The 19,290-nt window shown below is 44.4% G+C and overlaps 1 protein-coding gene across 1 annotated transcript in view; it reads left to right on the forward strand.

Moving 5' to 3' along the window:
* The window catches only part of LOC139415275 (exostosin-like glycosyltransferase 3), a 41,535-nt gene extending 22,245 nt beyond the window's left edge, over positions 1 to 19,290 (forward strand). Inside the window, exons 2-6 of the mRNA XM_071163270.1 lie at positions 7,849 to 10,478; positions 11,259 to 11,386; positions 12,679 to 12,823; positions 14,859 to 14,987; positions 15,639 to 19,290. Of these exons, the coding sequence (XP_071019371.1) occupies positions 8,337 to 10,478; positions 11,259 to 11,386; positions 12,679 to 12,823; positions 14,859 to 14,987; positions 15,639 to 15,848 (2,754 nt within the window). The 5' untranslated portion in view covers positions 7,849 to 8,336 and the 3' untranslated portion in view covers positions 15,849 to 19,290. The remainder of the gene's footprint in view (positions 1 to 7,848; positions 10,479 to 11,258; positions 11,387 to 12,678; positions 12,824 to 14,858; positions 14,988 to 15,638) is intronic.

Raw genomic sequence — 19,290 nt, forward strand, 5'->3', positions numbered from 1 at the left:
CGATCCCGTTCTGTGAGCTTGTGTGGCCTACCACTTTGCGGCTGAGCCGTTGTTGCTCCAATACGTTTCCACTTCACAATAACAGCACTTACAGTTGCCCGGGGCAGCTCTAGCAGGGCAGAAATTTGACAAACTGACTTGTTGGAAAGGTGGCATCCTATGACGGTGACACGTTAAAAGTCTCTGAGCTCTTCAGTAAGGTAATTCTACTGCCACTATTTGTCTATGGAGCTTGCATTGCCATGTGCTCAATTGTATACACCTATCAGCAACGGGTGTGGCTGAAATAGCCAAATCCACTAATTTGAAGGGGTGTTTACTTTTTGTATATATACGGTATCTTTCAACCTTTATTTAAGCAGGGAGTTAGCGTTGAGACTAGGGGTGTGAAGGTTTAAACATTAAAACTTTTAAACAAAGTTGAGATCCTTAACGTTAAGAAAAATCCCTAACTGATTTTTTTGTTCATTTTTTTTTCTCTCCACTTTAGTTGAAATCACAATTCAGTTATCACAAAAATATTATTTACCATGTTATAGCCGCTAGGCTTTAAAGGCCTGGGAAGTTGTGTAATTTAAGTAAAACCAGAGAGGAAGAGGCAAACTTTAGGCTACTTGGTGAATATGCAAGACAAGACATTGCGAGATTCACATTACCAAAAATGTATGAGTACCCTTCTGCCTTCTTTTGCAGTCTTCGGTCTGTTGCATGTAGAATATCATGGCAGCGTTTCCCGAACTTGGTCCTCGGGACCCCAAGGGGTGCACCTTTTTAGTTTTTTTGCCCTAACACTGCGCAGCTGATTCAAATTATCAAAGCTTGATGATTAGCATATTTTTTTAATCGGCTGTGTAGTGCTTGGGCAAAAACCAAAACATGCAAACTTGTGGTCCCGAGGACTGAGTTAAGGAAACCCTAGCCTATTCGTGGCACTGATGTCTTAGGGCCAGTCTTGCAGGCACGGGGTAGCCTGCTATTCCTTTTTGCCTCATATGAAATTGCAGAAGGCTTCCTTCCGGTAGCCTGGATCAATTTATGATTTTCAGACAATGGAATGCGGCTATGGAATGTCTGTTAGGGTAGGCTACACTACGTATTTTTTATGCCGACATGAAACCTCCTCTGGTGATATGAACAGACATTTTACTTAACTGTAAAAGAATGCCTCTTCTGAACCGGGACTAAAATCCATCACTAGGCAACCAGAACTGTCAATCAAATAATTGTGCGCTGACGCATGCAGCCTGCTGCCTGCGCGCAGACCACTCTCCTACAAAAGTACTTTAAAGTTAGTTAAATACCGTGACTTACCAAGACATTCAGTATAAATAAACACATCATAAAAAAACAGCATAAAAAACAACACTGCAGCACATCAATCAGCAATGTTTATTGTTGTCAGGGGGAAAAAATAGATAATATTTTATGACAGAGCAGAATTCTACTGTCGGAAAAGATAAAGACCTGATACAGCATTTATTTTATTTTTTAATCGTCTGAAAAGTTATCAATTGTCACGATCAACATGTAGCAGTGTTCTATGTCTGTAAAGGTTTACAGTTGATATAACTTCATTGCCCGGCCTTATTTTCCGAATTGACTGACCTTCATGTCTTAAAGTAATGATGGACTGTCGTTTCCTTTTGCTTATATGAGCTGTTCTTGCCATAATATGGACTTGGTCTTTTACTAAATAAGGCGTCTGTATACAAACCCCACCTTGTCACAACACAACTGATTGACTCAAATACATTAACTTAACTTTTAACAAGGCACACCTGTTAACTGAAATGCATTCCAGGTTTCTAACCCATAAAGCTGGTTGAGAGGATGCCAAGAGTGTGCAAAGCTGTCAAGGCAAAGGGTGGCTACTTTGAATAATCTCAAATATAAAATATATTTTGATTTAACACTTTTTTTGGTTACTACATGATTCCATATGTGTCATTTCATAGTTTTGATGTCTCCACTATTATTCTGCAATGTAGAAAATGGTAACATGAAAAATCCTAGAATGAGTAGGTGTGTCCAAACTTTTCACTGGTATTGTATACACTACCGCTCAATGGTTTGGGGTCACTTAGAAATGTCTTTGTTTTCCATGAAAACAAACATGAAATGAGTTGCAAAATGAATAGGAAATATAGTCAAGATGTTGACAAGGTTATAAATAATGATTTTTATCATTTCATTGAAATACGGAACCGTTCGGTATTTTATCTAACGGGTGGCATCCCTAAGTCTAAATATTCTTGTTACATTGCACAACCTTCAATGTTATGTCATAATTACGTACAATTCTGGCAAATTAGTTCGCAATGAGCCAGGCTGCCCAAACTGTTGCATATACCCTGACTCTGCGTGCAATGAACGTAAGAGATGTGACACAATTTCACCTGGTTAATATTGCCTGCTAACCTGGATTTTTTTTTAGCTAAAATATATACTTATGTGTATTGATTTTAAGAAAGGCATTAGTGTTTATGTTTTAGGTACAGTCGTCCAACGATTGTGCTTTTTTCCCGCAAATGCGCTTTTGTTAAATCATCCCCCAGCGTTGCATCGATTATATGCAACACAGGACACGCTAGATAAACGAGTAATATCATCAACCATGTCTAGTTATAACTAGTGATTATGATTGTTTAATGCTAGCTAGCAACTTACCTTGGCTTCTACTGCATTCACGTAACAGGCAGGCTCCTCGTGGAGTGCAATGTAATCAGGTGGTTAGAGCGTTGGACTAGTTAACTGTATGGCAAGATTGGATCCCCCGAGCTGACAAGGTGAAAGTCTGTCATTCTGCCCCTGAACAAGGCAGTTAACCCACCGTTCCTAGGCCGTCATTGAAAATAAGAATGTGTTCTTAACTGACTTGCCTAGATAAATAAAGGTATAAAAAAAAAATGGCGCCCAAAAATTCTGATAGTTATTCTTCTATTGTATTTTAAATTAATCCACCGTTCTGGACCCCAATACACGTCATACATGCTTTTAAGTTCTCTCAATGGTTAAAAATCCTTCTTTAACTTGTCTCCTCCACTTCATCTACATTGATTTGAAATGGATTTAACAAATGATCCATTATTGATGTCACATCTTTCACCTGGATTCACCTGGTCAGTATGTCATGTATCATGTAAAGAGCAGGTGTTCATAATGTTTTGTACACTGTATTTTGTAGTTGGTTCCAGCAATGAGATGCTTTAAAACTAAAAGTGTATTTACCTAGTTCGGTGGAGACCCGGGGAACCTCGGGTTAAACATCTTTGTGAAAGGGTTTGGTGTCATGTTTATATATTTGAACAGCGAAGTTGGGTAAGTCGGAAGCTTGTGTAGTAGAGCTTTGTAAACAAAAAGGGAATGATTAAGAGACCTACGGTACTTTAATGAAGACCAGCCAACCTTTTGATACAGGATGCAGTGGTGAGTATTAAAACTGTCCCCTGTGATAAAGCGAAGGGTGCTATGGTAGACGGCATCCAAAGGTTTAAGAGTAGTGGCTGCTGCAATCTGGTAAATGCTGTCGCCATAGTCGAGAACTGGCAGGAAAGTTGACTACAATCTGCTTCCTGCTATTTACGGTGAGGCAAGATATATTTAAATCTTCGCCTTTTAACTAGCTCGTCCGTAGTTTAAAAAATAAAATAAACTTTGTCAATCCAAATGCCCAGGTATTTATGGGCGGGAACCCAATCGATGGAGAACCATCCAGTGAATAACTATGGTAACTATGGTAACGATACAAAATAACAGATGAACTGGAATCACATTACCCGAACAGATAGGCCTACATTATATTAACTTGTTTGTACAAGTTTTTTGGGACTTCAATTTAATTAAATGGATGAAAGCTAGTTAAAAGATCACGTTTTGGATCTCGCTAATGATGAGCTCAATTGAGTAAATGCAGATAGGCAACCCCATGTTTGTATTTATTTATTACCACTACACTAAAACATGCTGGGTTGTTTGGTTGACCCAACTGCTGGGTTGTAGGTGTTGGGTTTTCTTTGAAAAGAGCCAGGATGCGTGGTTGATGCGTTACAAAGACATGACCCAGCAGGTCAGAACAGAAGACTGGAGGTGTAGTTTAGTAGGGGCGTGGCTTTCCACCTGTGTAAAATGTATTCCTGTTCTTTTGTATCACATGTTAAGGTTGAACATTTTTACATTTGTGTAGCTTCAATGAGACATACAGACCTATGAGTTCCCTAAAAACATAGGCAAATCTAATTTTTGGGATAAAATCCAGCATGAAAGTAAGAAACTGTTGGTTAAATTAACCCATGTTTGGGTAATCCCAACAACCTAACATGTTGGGTTATTCAGGCAACTCAACTGGCTGGGTCAAAGTAACCCAGTGTGTTTTCAGTCCAATATTTACCCAGTGCTGGGTTACCAAAGTGGGTTGTTTTTAACCAAGCATTTTTTCTTCTTCTCTATGCTGCTTCAGTTGGGCTAAAGGTGATAATGCTAGTGTTTGCCATTAGCACCGGCTGTCGCTAATCAGCCGGTTACATTTTCCACTTCATATTAACCAGGCTACTTTCCATTTTAAAAGTTTCAATTCTCTAGTCCGTCTAGCCCTCTCCAGCTCGAATGAACAATATGCGTCTTCTAGTGATCTATTGATAGGATAGGCACCTGTCAGTCACCAAGCGAACGATGACAGGGAAACGCAGCAGCGACAAAGAGGCGACGCTAGCGGTTTCACTCTCTCGCCAAAACCTGTCAAAAATGAAACTTTCTGATGAGGCAAAGTGAATGCAGTGCGGGCATCTAACGCTTTGTGTAGCCATTAGCGAGGATGCTAATGAAAACACTCTTCTGGTAGATGAAGAGGCTTTCCCAAAGACCGTCTCAATTAAATGTTAACTACAAGTTAACAAGTTATGCTTCCCTGGCAGAATGATATGCTAATTGTTTGAATCAATCCAGTGGGTATTTGTTTTGCAAACTCTACCATCACGTGTGCACTACAAAAACAGCTAGGTGAGCACTTCAAATAAACAGTAACTACACCCAAAATTCCTCCAGATTCTTCCCAGACCTCAAAAGTGGTCTCCTGATGCGGTTTAAGCATTGCTGTGGACTTGTGATTTTTCAGAGTGAGAACGGGGAAACCTGAAAAAAACGAAACCTTAAATTGTTCTGTTTTAATAAAATACATAATTTGAAAAACATACATTGTGGAAGTTCATATAGTTTAAATGTTAACAGGTTTGTTGTCTTAGTAGTTCTCTTAGTCCTGATCATGTACAGTTCATCACTTTCCTTTACTTTTCTCTCATTTTGTTACAGCCTGAATTAAACATATATTAAATTCTTATACCATGTCATTGTTGAATACTCATTTCTGATTATAATGCACAGTATATCAGCACGGTAGAATTCAATGTCTATAGTTCATTTTTTCATGTTCTATGTTTGAGCTGCTTTTCAAAGAAAAAGTCTAATTGAAAACATTGTTGGTATTGTTGAATTTGATTTTCATAAGCAAGCTAGGACCGATGGTTTGGTTAGCTAAACTAGCAAGTCGGTTTGGTTACGAAGGCGCCTACTGTAGCTAGTACAATTGCAAGCTACTTCAGTGGATGTTTAACGCAATTATATTGGCAAATGGACACATTTCTAGAAGCAAATGTGTTAAATTATAGCCATGGTATAAAAGGGATAATCAACTCGGGGTTCTGTGCTTTCTCTGGAAAATAATGCAACTCCCTAGAAGGTCAGTTCCTCTCCGCTAGCGTGTTGTGGAACACACCTTCCACGCCGTTCATTATTTTCCAGAGAAAACACATTTTCGATTTATTTAAGTATTCAACCCCTTTTGTTATGGCAAGCCTAAATAAGTTCAGGTGTAAATATGTGCTTAAAAAGTATTGTATGTTGTATGGGCTCACTGCGTGCAATAATAGTGTTTTAACATAGTACAAGTAATACTGCAAAAAATGTGGCAAAGAAATGCATTTTTTTTTGTCCTGAATACAAAGCGTTACATTTCAGCAGGACAATAAACTAAAACACAAGGCCAAATCTACACTGGAGTTGCTTACCAAGACAACATTGAATGTTTCTGAGTGGCCTAGTTACAGTTTTGACCTAAATCGGCTTGAAAATCTAGGGCAAGACTTGAAAATGGCTGTCTAGTAATGATCAACAATCAACTTGACAGAGCTTTTAGATGGAAAAAAAAAAAAGAATAATGGAGAAATATTGTACCTAGAGGGTTCGAGTGACAACACCCTTTTCTGTCTCCCAGTGGCACCTCAGAGGTGCAAGGGTCAGCAGGCAGAGATGACGTCATGTGACACAGTAGCACTTTGGAGCTGACCTACTGGGCGCTGTGCTGATGACCACTGCTGCCATAATGGCACACACTGTGTTAAGAAGGCTAGCCCCTGATAGCAGCAAGGCTAGCCCCTGATAGCTACAGTACAGTGTGGAAAATGAGAGCAGACCTGTGTGGCCATATTGCAAGATGCTCCATTAGTTGGAGAAAAATGCATATGCTGGATGCTTGAGTCTCCAAATCGTCACAAGGCTTTTAGTAATCTATGTGTTATAATCGAGCAGGCAGGCAAACATGTTATAATTGGACAGCAGTGAAAGTGGCCCTTCTGCAGATTAGGTCTCACTGTAGCCCAATGAATGGTGCAGCCTACTTGTCACGACTGTGAGTTTATGGCTCATCTGCAACTGAACCTTGTCTGTTGCCAAGGTAAACACGTACTTGTTCACACTTTGTATTTTGTGATATTATGTGTCCGTGTGAAATCTCATTCTGAACTCCATTCTGTAATGTTAGTCCTATCGGGGAACATAGTGTTTGTGGTTTAGTGTGCAGGCCTAGTTGATAGGCCTTCAGTCAAACAAGCCGTATCTACCAATATGTAGCAGTGAGGACGCTGTACTCTCTGGCCTTTTAGATAGAACAAAAACAGGACAGAACTAGACTGTCGCCTTGTCCATGACTGGTGTGAACCAGCATTGATTAGTTTGTGTTCCATGCCTTTTTTTTGTCTTTGGTCTGCTGGAGAATAGGCTACTTTCATTCTTCTCTGATGCATTAGGACTCTTGTCTGAGAACAAATGCCTAATATGTCCTTTTTGGTCTCTCCTCCTGTCCCTGGCTGCCCTTACCATTTTAATCAGTATGTCTTTCCTATCAGAGGTTTGGTGGATCTGCTAATGGTCTGCTGATTGCAAAGCCAAAACTTTGTTGTTACTGTTTCCTCCCACACAGCGTATTCTGATTCTGCAGTCTCTCTTTTTAGAAATGAGCTGTTCAACAGGAAGACCTGTCTCCTTTGTGATTTAGCCTGGGGAAGCCAGCAAAGAGGAGAAAACCGTTAGTTCCTAATGAGGATGATGCCTAAAGGGATGAGATGCTGTTACTATGAACCATAACCTTGTGTCAGCGGTTTTGATACAGTATGCACAGTGCTGCTTATCAGATAGGTTACTGATCTCTGTTTTAGGCTTGTGGAGAGACGTGGGGAAAAACTAGACTCCACATCATGATAACACAACCATGTTTAAACCATCAAATAAGCATTATTTGGGGAAATACATTTTCATATTGGCTAGTTTGTATTTACATTCAAATGTATGTTCAAATTATGTATTTTTGTGTTAACTTAAAACATATGTCACGTCACGCACACACTTGAATTGTTAAGAATGTTTATCCTCGTGATATCATCAGAATTCTGGTATGGTTCTTATTTGGATTATGATGTGAAGGCTGGACTTTTCTGGATGTTTCTTTTTAATCTGATATACTAAGAATGCCAACTAAGTGACCTTAAATATTATCATTTTGACATAGTTTCTCTTTATCAGTTTCAGGTCTTGTTATTCAACTTTGGAGGAGAATTTGGAGGCCTTTCATTCTTTGACGGACCTAGAAGAAATGGGCACAACCAGGGCAGTAGCAGCTGACCCATGATGCCACACTGCAGGACTGTGACCAGCTATGCCCTCCTCCCCAACGTTTACCAGAAGGGGCTCCTCTCCACCCTACAGTTTGCTCACATAGGCCAGAAATACAACTACACCATACAAGAGGAACGATGGCAAGGACTTGTTTGAACTATGGCACGCCAGCAAGACAAAGGTGAAGTCCCCCAACATCTGATACCAAAAGGAAAACCACGATCAGGTAGATCCACTCAGATGACATTTTATGAGGACAAAACAAGTCGATTTAACAATTATGATGGTTTAGCGGCTACACTGTTTCACCATGTTGACGAGGTTGCACCATGGCTGCTGATCCCTGTAGACTAGTAGAGACTCCGGCGCTGAGCTAAGCCCAGTGACCCTAACCCATGATGCAGCGTAACGGTGGCGGGGTGGGGCCCGGCGGTCAGCCGTGGCTGCTGCGGCGCGTGCGCCTCACCTGGCTCAGCTTCATGCTCTTCTTCATCCTGGTTTTCTTCCCACTCATCGCCCACTACTACCTCACCACCATCGACGAGGCAGGCGGCCCCGACAAGCGCATCTTCGGCCCGCGGCCTGGCGGCGAACTGTGCGAGACCAAGCACGTGCAAGACCTGTGCCGCATCCGTGAGTCAGTCAGTGAGGAGCTGCTACAGCTGGAGGCAAAGCGACAGGAGCTGAACGGGGAGATCTCCCGGCTCAACCTGCGCATCGAGGCGTGCAAGCGGAGCATCGACAGTGCCAAGCAGGACCTGCTGCAGCTGAAGAATGTCATCAGCCAGACGGAGCACTCGTACAAAGAGCTGATGGCCCAGAACCAGCCCAAGCTCTCTCTGCCCGTGAGGTTATTACCCGACAAGGACGACCCAGGCCTGCCCCCGCCCAAGTCTGCCCGTGCCTGCCGCCTGCGCTCCTGCTTCGACTATGCCCGCTGCCCGTTGACCTCTGGCTTCCCTGTGTACGTCTATGACATGGCCTCCTACCCCTGGGGCGAGTCCCTGGACCCATTGGTCAAGCAGGCCTTCGCCACCTCGGTAAAGAGCAGCATCTATGTGACGAACAACCCCAGCATCGCCTGTCTGTATGTGGTGCTGGTTGGGGAGCTGCAGGAGACTCCCTCCTCCCCCCTCCCGGCTTCCTTGGAGCTGGAGAAGCAGCTGAAGGCTCTACCCTACTGGAGGTCTGATGGACACAACCACCTCCTGGTCCATCTTTCCAGGAAGTCCATGACGCAGAACTTCCTGTACAATGTGAGCACGGGTCGAGCGGCAGTGGCCCAGTCTACCTTCCTGGAGCAGCAGTACCGCGAGGGCTTTGACTTGGTGGTGTCCCCGCTGGTCCACGCCCTCTCTGAGCCCAACTTCCTGGAGGTGCCGCCCCAGGTGCCCGTCAAGAGGAAGTACCTGTTCACCTTCCAGGGCGAAAAGGTGGAGTCTCTGCGAAGTAGCCTGCAGGAGGGACCGCACCAGTCCTTTGAGGAGGAGATGGAGGGAGATGCGCCAGCCGACTACGATGACCGCATCATCGGCACGCTCAAGGCGGTTCAGGACAGCCGCCTGGACCAGGTGCTGGTGGAGTTCACCTGTAAGAGCCCGCGGCCCAGCCTGCCTACCGAGTGGGCTCTGTGTGGCGAGAGGGAGGAGCGGCTCGAGGTCCTCAAGGCCTCCACCTTCGCCCTGGTCATCTCCCCCGGGGACTGTCAGTTGGTGGCCTCTGCAGGCAGTAGCATGAGGCTGTTTGAAGCCCTAGAGGTGGGGGCCATCCCTGTGGTGCTTGGGGACCACGCTAGGCTGCCTTACCATGAGCTGATCCGCTGGAGCGAGGCAGCCATCATGGTGCCTAAGCCCCGCATCACTGAGCTGCATTTCCTGCTGCGCAGCCTATCAGACAACGACCTGCTGGCCATGCGACGACAGGGCCGCTTCCTGTGGGAGACCTACTTCTCCACCTCGGAGAATGTACTGGGCACCATCCTGGCCAGCGTCCGGACCAGCATCCAGGTGCCTGCCGCACCCATCCGCGAGGAGCCCGCCCAGGAGATCCCCCACAAAGCAGGCAAGATGGCCGGCACGGATGCCAACCTGGCCGACAACGGTGACCTGGACCTGGGCCCCGTGGAGACGGAGCCACCCTACGCCTCGCCGCGCTTCCTCCGCAACTTTACCTATACGTCAGCCAATACCTACCAGACCTGGAACCGTGCCCCGGGGCCTTTCCATCTGTTCCCCCACACGCCGCTGGACCCCGTGCTGCCCTCGGAGGCCAAGTTCCTGGGCTCGGGCACGGGCTTCCGCCCCATTGGCGGCGGTGCTGGGGGCTCGGGGAAGGAGTTTCAGGCAGCGCTGGGTGGTAACGTGCCCCGGGAGCAGTTCACGGTGGTCATGCTGACCTACGAGAGGGAGGAGGTGCTAATGAACTCCCTGGAAAGGCTCAACGGGTTGCCTTACCTCAACAAGGTGGTGGTGGTGTGGAACTCCCCCAAGCCTCCTTCAGACGACCTGCTGTGGCCAGACATTGGCCTGCCCATCGTGGTGAGTACTTTCCACCGCCGCCGAATACAAAACATGCCCCCGCTGCTTAGTGCTCACTGCTCAGACTGAACAATATGATTGAATGGGAGAGAGTGATCTGAAAGGCCCTGCTCGTCCTACCCCATTCTGAAATGCAAATAGTGTAACTTGTGTCGTGGCGCAGCAGTCTTGGAAGGCCGTGTGTGTCTGAGAGTGTACTCAAGCACATTGGTCTAGCTGCTGAAACTCATTTCATCTGCTCTCCCTGCTTCGCTTACAACTCTGCAGGGCAGCCGGACAAATTACACCAGCTGATATAAAGTGTGACGTCCACAGAATAGGTCTGTCTTTTAGAATGGAACTTGAACAGAATACTCGAAGTATCCAAATTACACTGTCCTTCGGAAAGAGATTCCCTCTCTGTAGGGAGATATGGGAGGATAGTTTAATGATCTTGAATGACTAGCCTAATTGGTCCACGCATTTGACAAACCGCATAACTATTGAATGCTATTAGATCATGCCATACTTTCATGTTTTTTGTTTGATGGATTAGTCTAATAAAGCTGTTGAGAAAGGGGGGGGCTGAGTGGTTTGGACCATTACCCTGTGCTATACTTTCGTGAAATGCCACATTAAATGGATAGTGATGCAAAACATACTGTTTTTGCTCTGTATTCAAAGTCCTCTATCTTGACAACTTGACTACCGACATGCACACATTCTTGGGATTGTATTAACAGTGAACTAATTAAGAAAATACTCAAATATTTTCTATTTAACACTTCTCCTGTCCTGCAGGTGGTGCGCACGGAGAAGAACAGCCTCAACAACCGCTTCCTGCCCTGGGACGCCGTGGAGACGGAGGCCATCTTGTCCATCGACGACGACGCCCACCTCCGCCATGACGAGATTATGTTTGGGTTCAGGTCAGTTAGAGGGGAGTCTGAGACCAGTCATTGGATACAAAGCTCTTTGGAGAAAGAAAGTGTACTTTGTTTTGTGCCTCATTGATTTTCAAAGAGATGCATTTTTCTTTGGAACGCAGCAGACCGATGATCTGTCTACAGATATCGACAAGCATCGTGTGAATCGACACTTATTCCAAAAGTTTAAAAAATAATATATATATATATATATATATATATAATGAAAAAACGCACGCTGACATTTTAAAAGCATTTTCAGCTCAGTACCAGAGCATAAACCAAAACATGGCACTAATGCAACTGACCCTGACAGATCAACAAGAGAGAAATGGACCATGTTGACTTTCAAACGCCACATGAGCGTACAGTACTAGACTTGCCTTACCTTGAATATCACATCAGGGCTTTGTGCAAAGCTACATTGTGGGATTCAAAACAGAGGAGAGAGAAAAAAGCTGAGCTAGGAAATGTAACACCTCTCAAATCCATAGACGGCGCTCGAGACAGGACATGTTTGTTCATATTTTTAAACCATATCTTGAAGCTATACGTACTTTGTTTCCATTCTTTGTTGTTTGTAAACAATGGAGAAATACAACCTTGGCCTATATTTTTGGGTTATGATAAAGATAGATCATTGCCCCCTAAGCCATTTATTGATAAGTTACATTCTTCAAGAATCAATGGGTAAATATTGATTCTTGACCATTTGAACGGCTTCCCAAAATCCCCGACTTCAGCATTGTCCACAGGTTTTACCACTTTTGCAGCGTGTCCAGGCAGGCACCGTATGAATGGGGTCATTTGTCATGAAGTATCCTGTAATCATTTTTCCCTCACCTAGAACCACGGCTAAATTCCCACTGGGACGTTCTATAGCGTGGGTGTAATGGGAATGTACTAGATCTCAAAGGGAAGGGGTTATACTCTTATACGTGCCAAGCATTTTTCAGAGACTTCCAGAAGTAGGAGCGTGTCGTCTGATAACAGCATGTAGCTGTTGATACTCCCCAATCAGTGAGCACGTCCTTGTAGTCTCGTGTGCGTCTGTGTGCATGTCCGAAAATAATACACAACAGAACACATATCTCTTCTCCTTGTAGATTGCCGTCCTCGCTGACGAGCTGTGGAGACCTTTTTGTCAGCTGTATGATTTTTCTTATAGGCCTACATGTACAATACAATATGAATATATTGTGGTCGCATTTTGATGCAGTTCTCCTCAGCTCATTCTCCCCAGTATATTGCTGCCTTTTTCGTCATGTTTCTCTTGGTCTGGTTGTTTGGATCAGGGTGTGGCGGGAGGCCAGGGACCGCATCGTGGGCTTCCCCGGGAGGTTCCATGCCTGGGACGTCAACCACCAGTCATGGCTCTACAACTCTAACTACTCCTGTGAACTGTCCATGGTGCTGACGGGCGCCGCCTTCTTTCACAAGGTACTCCCCCTCCTCCCTCCCCCGTCGTGACGCCTTTCAACCCCGTGAGCCCTGACCTCTGCTGCACGTAGCTCTGTTCGGTGGTCCTCTGTAGCTCAGGTGGTAGAGCATGGCGCTTGCAACGCCAGGGTAGTGGGTTTGATTCCCGGGACCACCCGTAATGTAAAGTTTATCGGCGACTGCAAGTCACTTTGAATAAAAGCATATGCTAAATGGCATATATTATTATATCATACAGTGTATTCGGAAATACTTTTTTCCACATTTTGTTGTGCGTTACAGCCTTATTCTAAAATTGATTAAATAGTTTTCCCTCATCTACACACAATACCGCATAATGTTGAAGCAAAAACAGGTTTTTAGACATTTCTGCTAATATAAAAAAAACTGAAATATCACATAAGTATTCAGACCCCTTACTCAGTACTTTGTTGAAGCACCTTTGGCAGCGATTACAGTCTCAAGTCTTCTTGGGTATGATGCTAAAAGCTTGGCATCTGTACTTGGAGTTTCTCCCATTCTTCTCTGCAGATCCTCTCAAGCTCTGTCCGGTTGGATTGTGAGCATCGCTGCACAGCTATTTTCAGGTCTCTCCAGAGATATTTGATTGGGTTCAAGTCTGGGCTCTGGCTGGGCCACTCAAGGACACTCGGAGACTTGTCCCGAAGCCACTCCTGCGTTGTCTTGGCTGTGTGCTTAGAATCGTTGTCCTGTTGGAAGGTGAACTTTCGCCCCAGTCTGAGGTCCTGAGTGCTCTGGAGCAGGTTTTCATCAATGATCTCTCTGTACTTTGCTCCGTTCATCTTTCCCTCAATCCTGACTATTTTCCCAGTCCCTGCCTCTGAAAGACATCCACACAGCATTATGCTGCCACCACCATGCTTCACCGTAGGGATGGTGCCAGGTTTCCTCCAGATGTGACGCTTGTCATTCAGAACAGAAAATCTTGTTTCTCATGGTCTGAGTGTCTCTAGGTGCCTTTTGGCAAACTCCAAGCTGGCTGTCATGTGCCTTTTACTGAGGAGTGGCTTCCGAACTGGCAACTCTACCAGAAAGGCCTGATTGGTGGAGTTCTGCAGAGATAGTTGTCCTTCTGGATGGTTCTCCCATCTCCACTGAGGAACTCTGGAGCTCTGTCATTGTGACCATCGGGTTCTTGGTCACCTCCCTGACCAAGGCCCTTCTCCCCCGATTGCTAAATCTGGCTGGGTGGCCAGCTGTAGAAAGAGTCTCGGTGATTCCAAACTTCTTCCATTTAAGAATGATGGAGGCCACTGTGTTCTTGGGGACTTACAATGCTGCAGAAATGTTTTGGTACCCTTCCCCAGATCTGTGCCTCGACACAATCCTGTCTGTGTGCTCTATGGACAATTCCTTTGACCTCATGGCTTGGTTTTTGCTCTGTAATGCACTGTCAACTATGCAACCTTATTTAGACAGGTGTGTGCCTTTCCAAATCATGTCCAATCAATTGAATTTACCACAGGTGGACTCCAATCAAGTTGTAGAAACATCTGAAGGATTATCAATGGAAACAGGATGCAGCGGAGCTCAATTTCGAGTATCATAGGAAACGGTCTGAATAATTATGTAAATAAGGTATTTCTTTTTTAGGTTTATTAAATGTAAAAAAAAATCTTAAACCTGTTTTCACTTTGTCATTATGGGGTATTGCGTGTAAAATAAAGAGTAAAATGTTTTATTTAATCCATTTTAAAATAAGGCTGTAACGTATCAAAAAGGGAAGGGGTCTGAATACTTTCCCGAAACCTGTCTTCTATAAGATACATCACCCTCATCCCTCCTCTCCTTGACTTCCTTGTACTTTCTTTGGTCTGACCTGTCTCACCCTCATTGTACCTGGGCCATATTCATTAGGCACCAAACGGAAGAAAATAACGTAAAAACAGAGGGATGACTTGTCCACTGGACTCGCTCATTTTCTGTTGCACTTTCTTCTTTTTTTTTTACATTGCGTGTTCTAATGAACGGATTGCCGGTTGATTCCCTCATATGTTTTGTCTCTCTGCTGCAGTACTACGCGTACCTGTACTCGTATGTGATGCCTCAGGCCATCCGCGACATGGTGGACGAGTACATCAACTGCGAGGATATCGCCATGAACTTCCTGGTGTCACACATCACCCGAAAGCCCCCTATCAAGGTCAGTGGGACGCACACACAAACGTATACTCCAAAAAGACACACACACCCCCGGTCACTGTTTATTTATATTTCTGCTCACTTAGCCAACCATTACTCAACCTGACATGCTCAATATTCTGTGGCAAATTATAAATCAGAGCACAACAAGATTGGATTGTTTCCCTACGCTTGCGTTTTCCTCGACATCTATTTGCAAGACATTTATACTAGTATATACATATTTATGGCTAGCGGACTAATTATGCCAATCGAGCCAGGGGGAATTTTGGGACCTGGAATCTTGGAATATTCCCAGGTGTTCCATTCAGGAATTAGAACAGGCTTCGATGGCGTGTGTGACTTGACAGCAAGTTGGCCCTGGTAAGAATAAGGCAGGTGAATAATGCATGTGGTGGGAAGTAACCTCCTATAACCAATGAGTGACTTTCCTTTTCCTGGAGAATCAACCCTAAGAGTCAACCTTATTTTATGCACTGTAATATGTGTCGCGGTATTCAATTCTGTGCAAGTATTCTGTCCCAGTATTCATTGGCACACACTGCCATATTTTACGACCACATGTTCATGGTATCGACAAAGCAATCAAAATGGTTGTAGCATTGTGATTAGATACACACAGACACCACCCTTTCCATTTCCTCCCTCTTAGGTGACGTCTCGTTGGACCTTCCGCTGCCCCGGCTGCCCGCAGGCCCTGTCGCACGACGACTCTCACTTCCACGAGCGCCACAAGTGCATCAACTTCTTTGTCAAGGTGTACGGCTACATGCCCTTACTCTACACACAGTTCCGCGTGGACTCTGTGCTCTTCAAGACACGTCTGCCCCACGACAAGACTAAGTGCTTCAAGTTCATCTAGCCCAGGGCTAGGCCCAGCTAAGGAAGTTGGGCAGAACGGAGCAAGAGAATGAGGAACTCGGGTAAAACGGAAGAAAGGCGGAAGAGGGAGAAGAGAGGGCTGGTTCTGAGATGGATGGAAGTTTGGGGGTGAGGGCCTACACCTAAGAATTGGATCTAGGATGTACAATAACAACCCTCTCCAGTTAATTGGCTGAACCCCCTCAGAGCCGCCCCCCCACACCTTTACTGGAACCCCTGATAGGCTGGAAGCAGAGAAGGGCCGCTGCCAATCAAAAAGCCTTTTCATTTGTTTTCTGTCCTCATGTCATCTGTGTGTTTTATCAGCAACCACTACAGATTCAATTTTTTGCGCCACTTTTTATGGGCACGAGGGGTGGTAACACTGCCTACCCAAGGACTTAACTTGACTCTCAGAGCCAAACTCAAACTGACAATGTAAACGACTGGTTTTAAACTGACACAGGGAGAGCGAGACCGAGAGACAGTGGACTGTCACAGTGGGTCCTGAGCTCCTGAATCGCTAGCTAGACATGTAACCTTTTGGGAGAGAAACAAAGGGGCAAAGGCATATACGGTTTGTCATTGCACTCATTTCTTTATTTTATTATTTTTTTTACTCATTTTACATTTATATACTCTACTCTTGTATATGAAACGGCGAGAGAAGCACTGATGGTCGCAGAAGTACTTTTTTTCGGTGATCTTGTTTTTTTGTTTGTTTTTTTACGTGGTGTTTAATTTTGTAAATCTCAATCTCGACGTGGGATTATCAGTCAACAAGACCCTCTTGTCGTTGGCAGACCCATAGAAATAGAATTACTAGAATGGGCAAAGCCCCTCAGACCATGGCATTCTCAGAGTAGATTTTGTTTCTATGGGCAGACCGGAGCTAACTCCAGGCAGAGTCCCGTTTGTCACTCTGCCTCTCAATGACTACAGATGGAGACTAAAGAACAGGATTTTTAGGCCACAAGTTCTATATATTTACCCCCTCCCCTGAAAAAAAATTGCTCAAATATTCATAGGAAAATGGGAAAGCAATTACCTAACACGTTTGTTAATAAGGCTACAGCAGACTACAATGGTTTTACGCTGGACCGAAACACTTACTAGGCCCTGTTGTTTTCAGAATGGTTGTCACCAGCCGTCACTGAGCGTTTACACGGCTTTTTGTGACTTTTTGGATCTTGGTGGTATTAGGCTACCTATCAATGGTCGGCGTTAAATGACGGGGTAGTCGTTCCTATATAGTCCTCTAATGAAGTGTTCAGTAATGGAGGAGGGTGAACTTGCCCCTAGATTCTGATATTGGGTCAGTTTTGCATTTCCCCCACCAATGGTTAAAGGCCCAGTGCAGTCAAAACCGTTGATTTTTGTGTTTTATCATGTATTTCCACACTGTGAGGTTGGAATAATACTGTGAAATTCTGAAAATGGTGACGCCTTTTTTAGTGTAAGAGCTGTTTGAAAAGACAGACAATTCAGCCTGTTTTGGTGGGAGGGCGTTTTGGCCTGGTGACATTACCAGGCAGTAAATAAGACTTTCAGACCTCTCTGCCAATAACAACTCAGACCACTGCTCTTTGCTAAGAAGCTATTTTTGTTTGTTTTCAATTAAAATGGTCAAAAAGAATCACAGTAAGGTACTTAATTGTTACCCAGAAGTGATTTGAAATTGAAATAAAAATGGCTGCATTGGACCTTTAAGGTTAGAATTGGGGGAGGAGAAGCTGATCCCAGATCTGTACCTAGGGGAAGACTTGGCCCCGAAACATTTAATAATTGTTTCAATTGGGCAATTTTAGGAAACACAAGTCTAAAAATATCAGACCTTAGTGCAAGGAACTTAAAAACAAGCTTATTTTGGTGTTTCTATCCCTCATCATCATCACAGTTCCATTCAGTATTAACCTCCAAAATGAGCTGCTTCTCTGTACAGCGTCTCCACGTCCGGTCCCTCAAGTTTCATTTTGTAACGATTGATGCTCAATGAATGTTTTCTTTGCCAAATAGGTACGATTTTAACTGCTGAAAAACAGCACAATGTTTTGCAGAGTGCACAATGTGAACGCTTGTTAATAGGATGCGGTCTGGTACCCCCACTCCCCCCTCTTAAAAAATAAAATAAAGAAAAGAAAGTTGACTCCCCCCTCACCAATTGAAATAACAGTGCCTATACAGCCCTTATAAATTAACGTGCTTTGACCTTTTCTGGCTTCATTCCATTGATTTGACTGTAACACTAGATCCTTTATTTGAGATGATTCAGGAGATGTGACGACACTGTTGATCAGCAATAGGAAACTTATTTGATTCTGGGAAGTTCAAACTATGGAACTCCACATTATCGTCCCCATGATGTCTGTATATTTATTGAATGGAATATATAAAATGGGTATACTAAGGCTTGCTTCTGAAGGGGTTAACTTTGTGAATAGAAATGATGACTGCAATAAAATGAAACGTGACCTTGGTCAACGGAACCTCCTCACCTGACTGACCACGCATCACTGGTCCACTTCAACATCTATTCCACATTGGTTCAAAGTCCTTTCATTGAAATGACGTGGAAACGACTTTGATTCAACCAGTGTGTGTGCCCAGTGGGGGGGCCTCATTAGAACACTAACGAGAACCAGCAGGTGGCATTCACAGCTCGACTTAAAACTCGCCCTAAAACACAGATCTAGGGATCATCTCTAACCTACGCCAATCCTAACCTGGACCTTTTTAAGAGGTGAAAAGCAAAACTGATCTGAGATCAAGTCTTTGAGACCACTACAGTCTGGGTATGTGCTCAAACCTGTTTTTGACTGACTCAGTCAGCCCATTTGCAATAATGTGCACTCACACATACCAGTGGCTTGAGTTTGAGCTCCAGATGCTGTCTGAAAAATTACCTGGCTGACAGACACACTCCTAACATTTCCAGGGGCAGGGAGGGGTCGACTCGGGTGACGTCTCATGCGGTGCTTTGGAAGTCCCACCTCTCCCCTCCCCATTTTCCCCCTCGGCGGACAATGACACAGCTGGTTTTTCTAGTGTCAACAGATGAAGAAAGCGGGCCAGGAAAAAGCCACCAATCATTCCTCTAGCTAGCTGTTTTAAGTGTTCTGAAACTATGCGCTCATGGGACTGTTTCCCCCAACACACCCAGCCCTGGGTCTTGTTCATTAGGCACCAAACAGACTGAAACAGGAAGTCCCTACCTGGAGTTGGTCCAATACATAAAAAATAAAAATCTAAATCTAAAATCAAAAAACACTTTAAAGCTGTTTGCTAGTGTGCCCCAATGAATAGGACCCTGGGCTAGGCTACCTGCCAACTGCAACTACTGCTGCCTGCCCTGTTCTGTACCAGACTGACCACTGATGGCAGGGTAAAACAAACCGTTGAAGGCCAGACATGGAATTAAAATCTCAACGTTAGTTTAAAGCGTG

Source organism: Oncorhynchus clarkii, chromosome 8 (assembly GCF_045791955.1).
Source record: "Oncorhynchus clarkii lewisi isolate Uvic-CL-2024 chromosome 8, UVic_Ocla_1.0, whole genome shotgun sequence".
Taxonomy (NCBI): domain Eukaryota; kingdom Metazoa; phylum Chordata; class Actinopteri; order Salmoniformes; family Salmonidae; genus Oncorhynchus; species Oncorhynchus clarkii.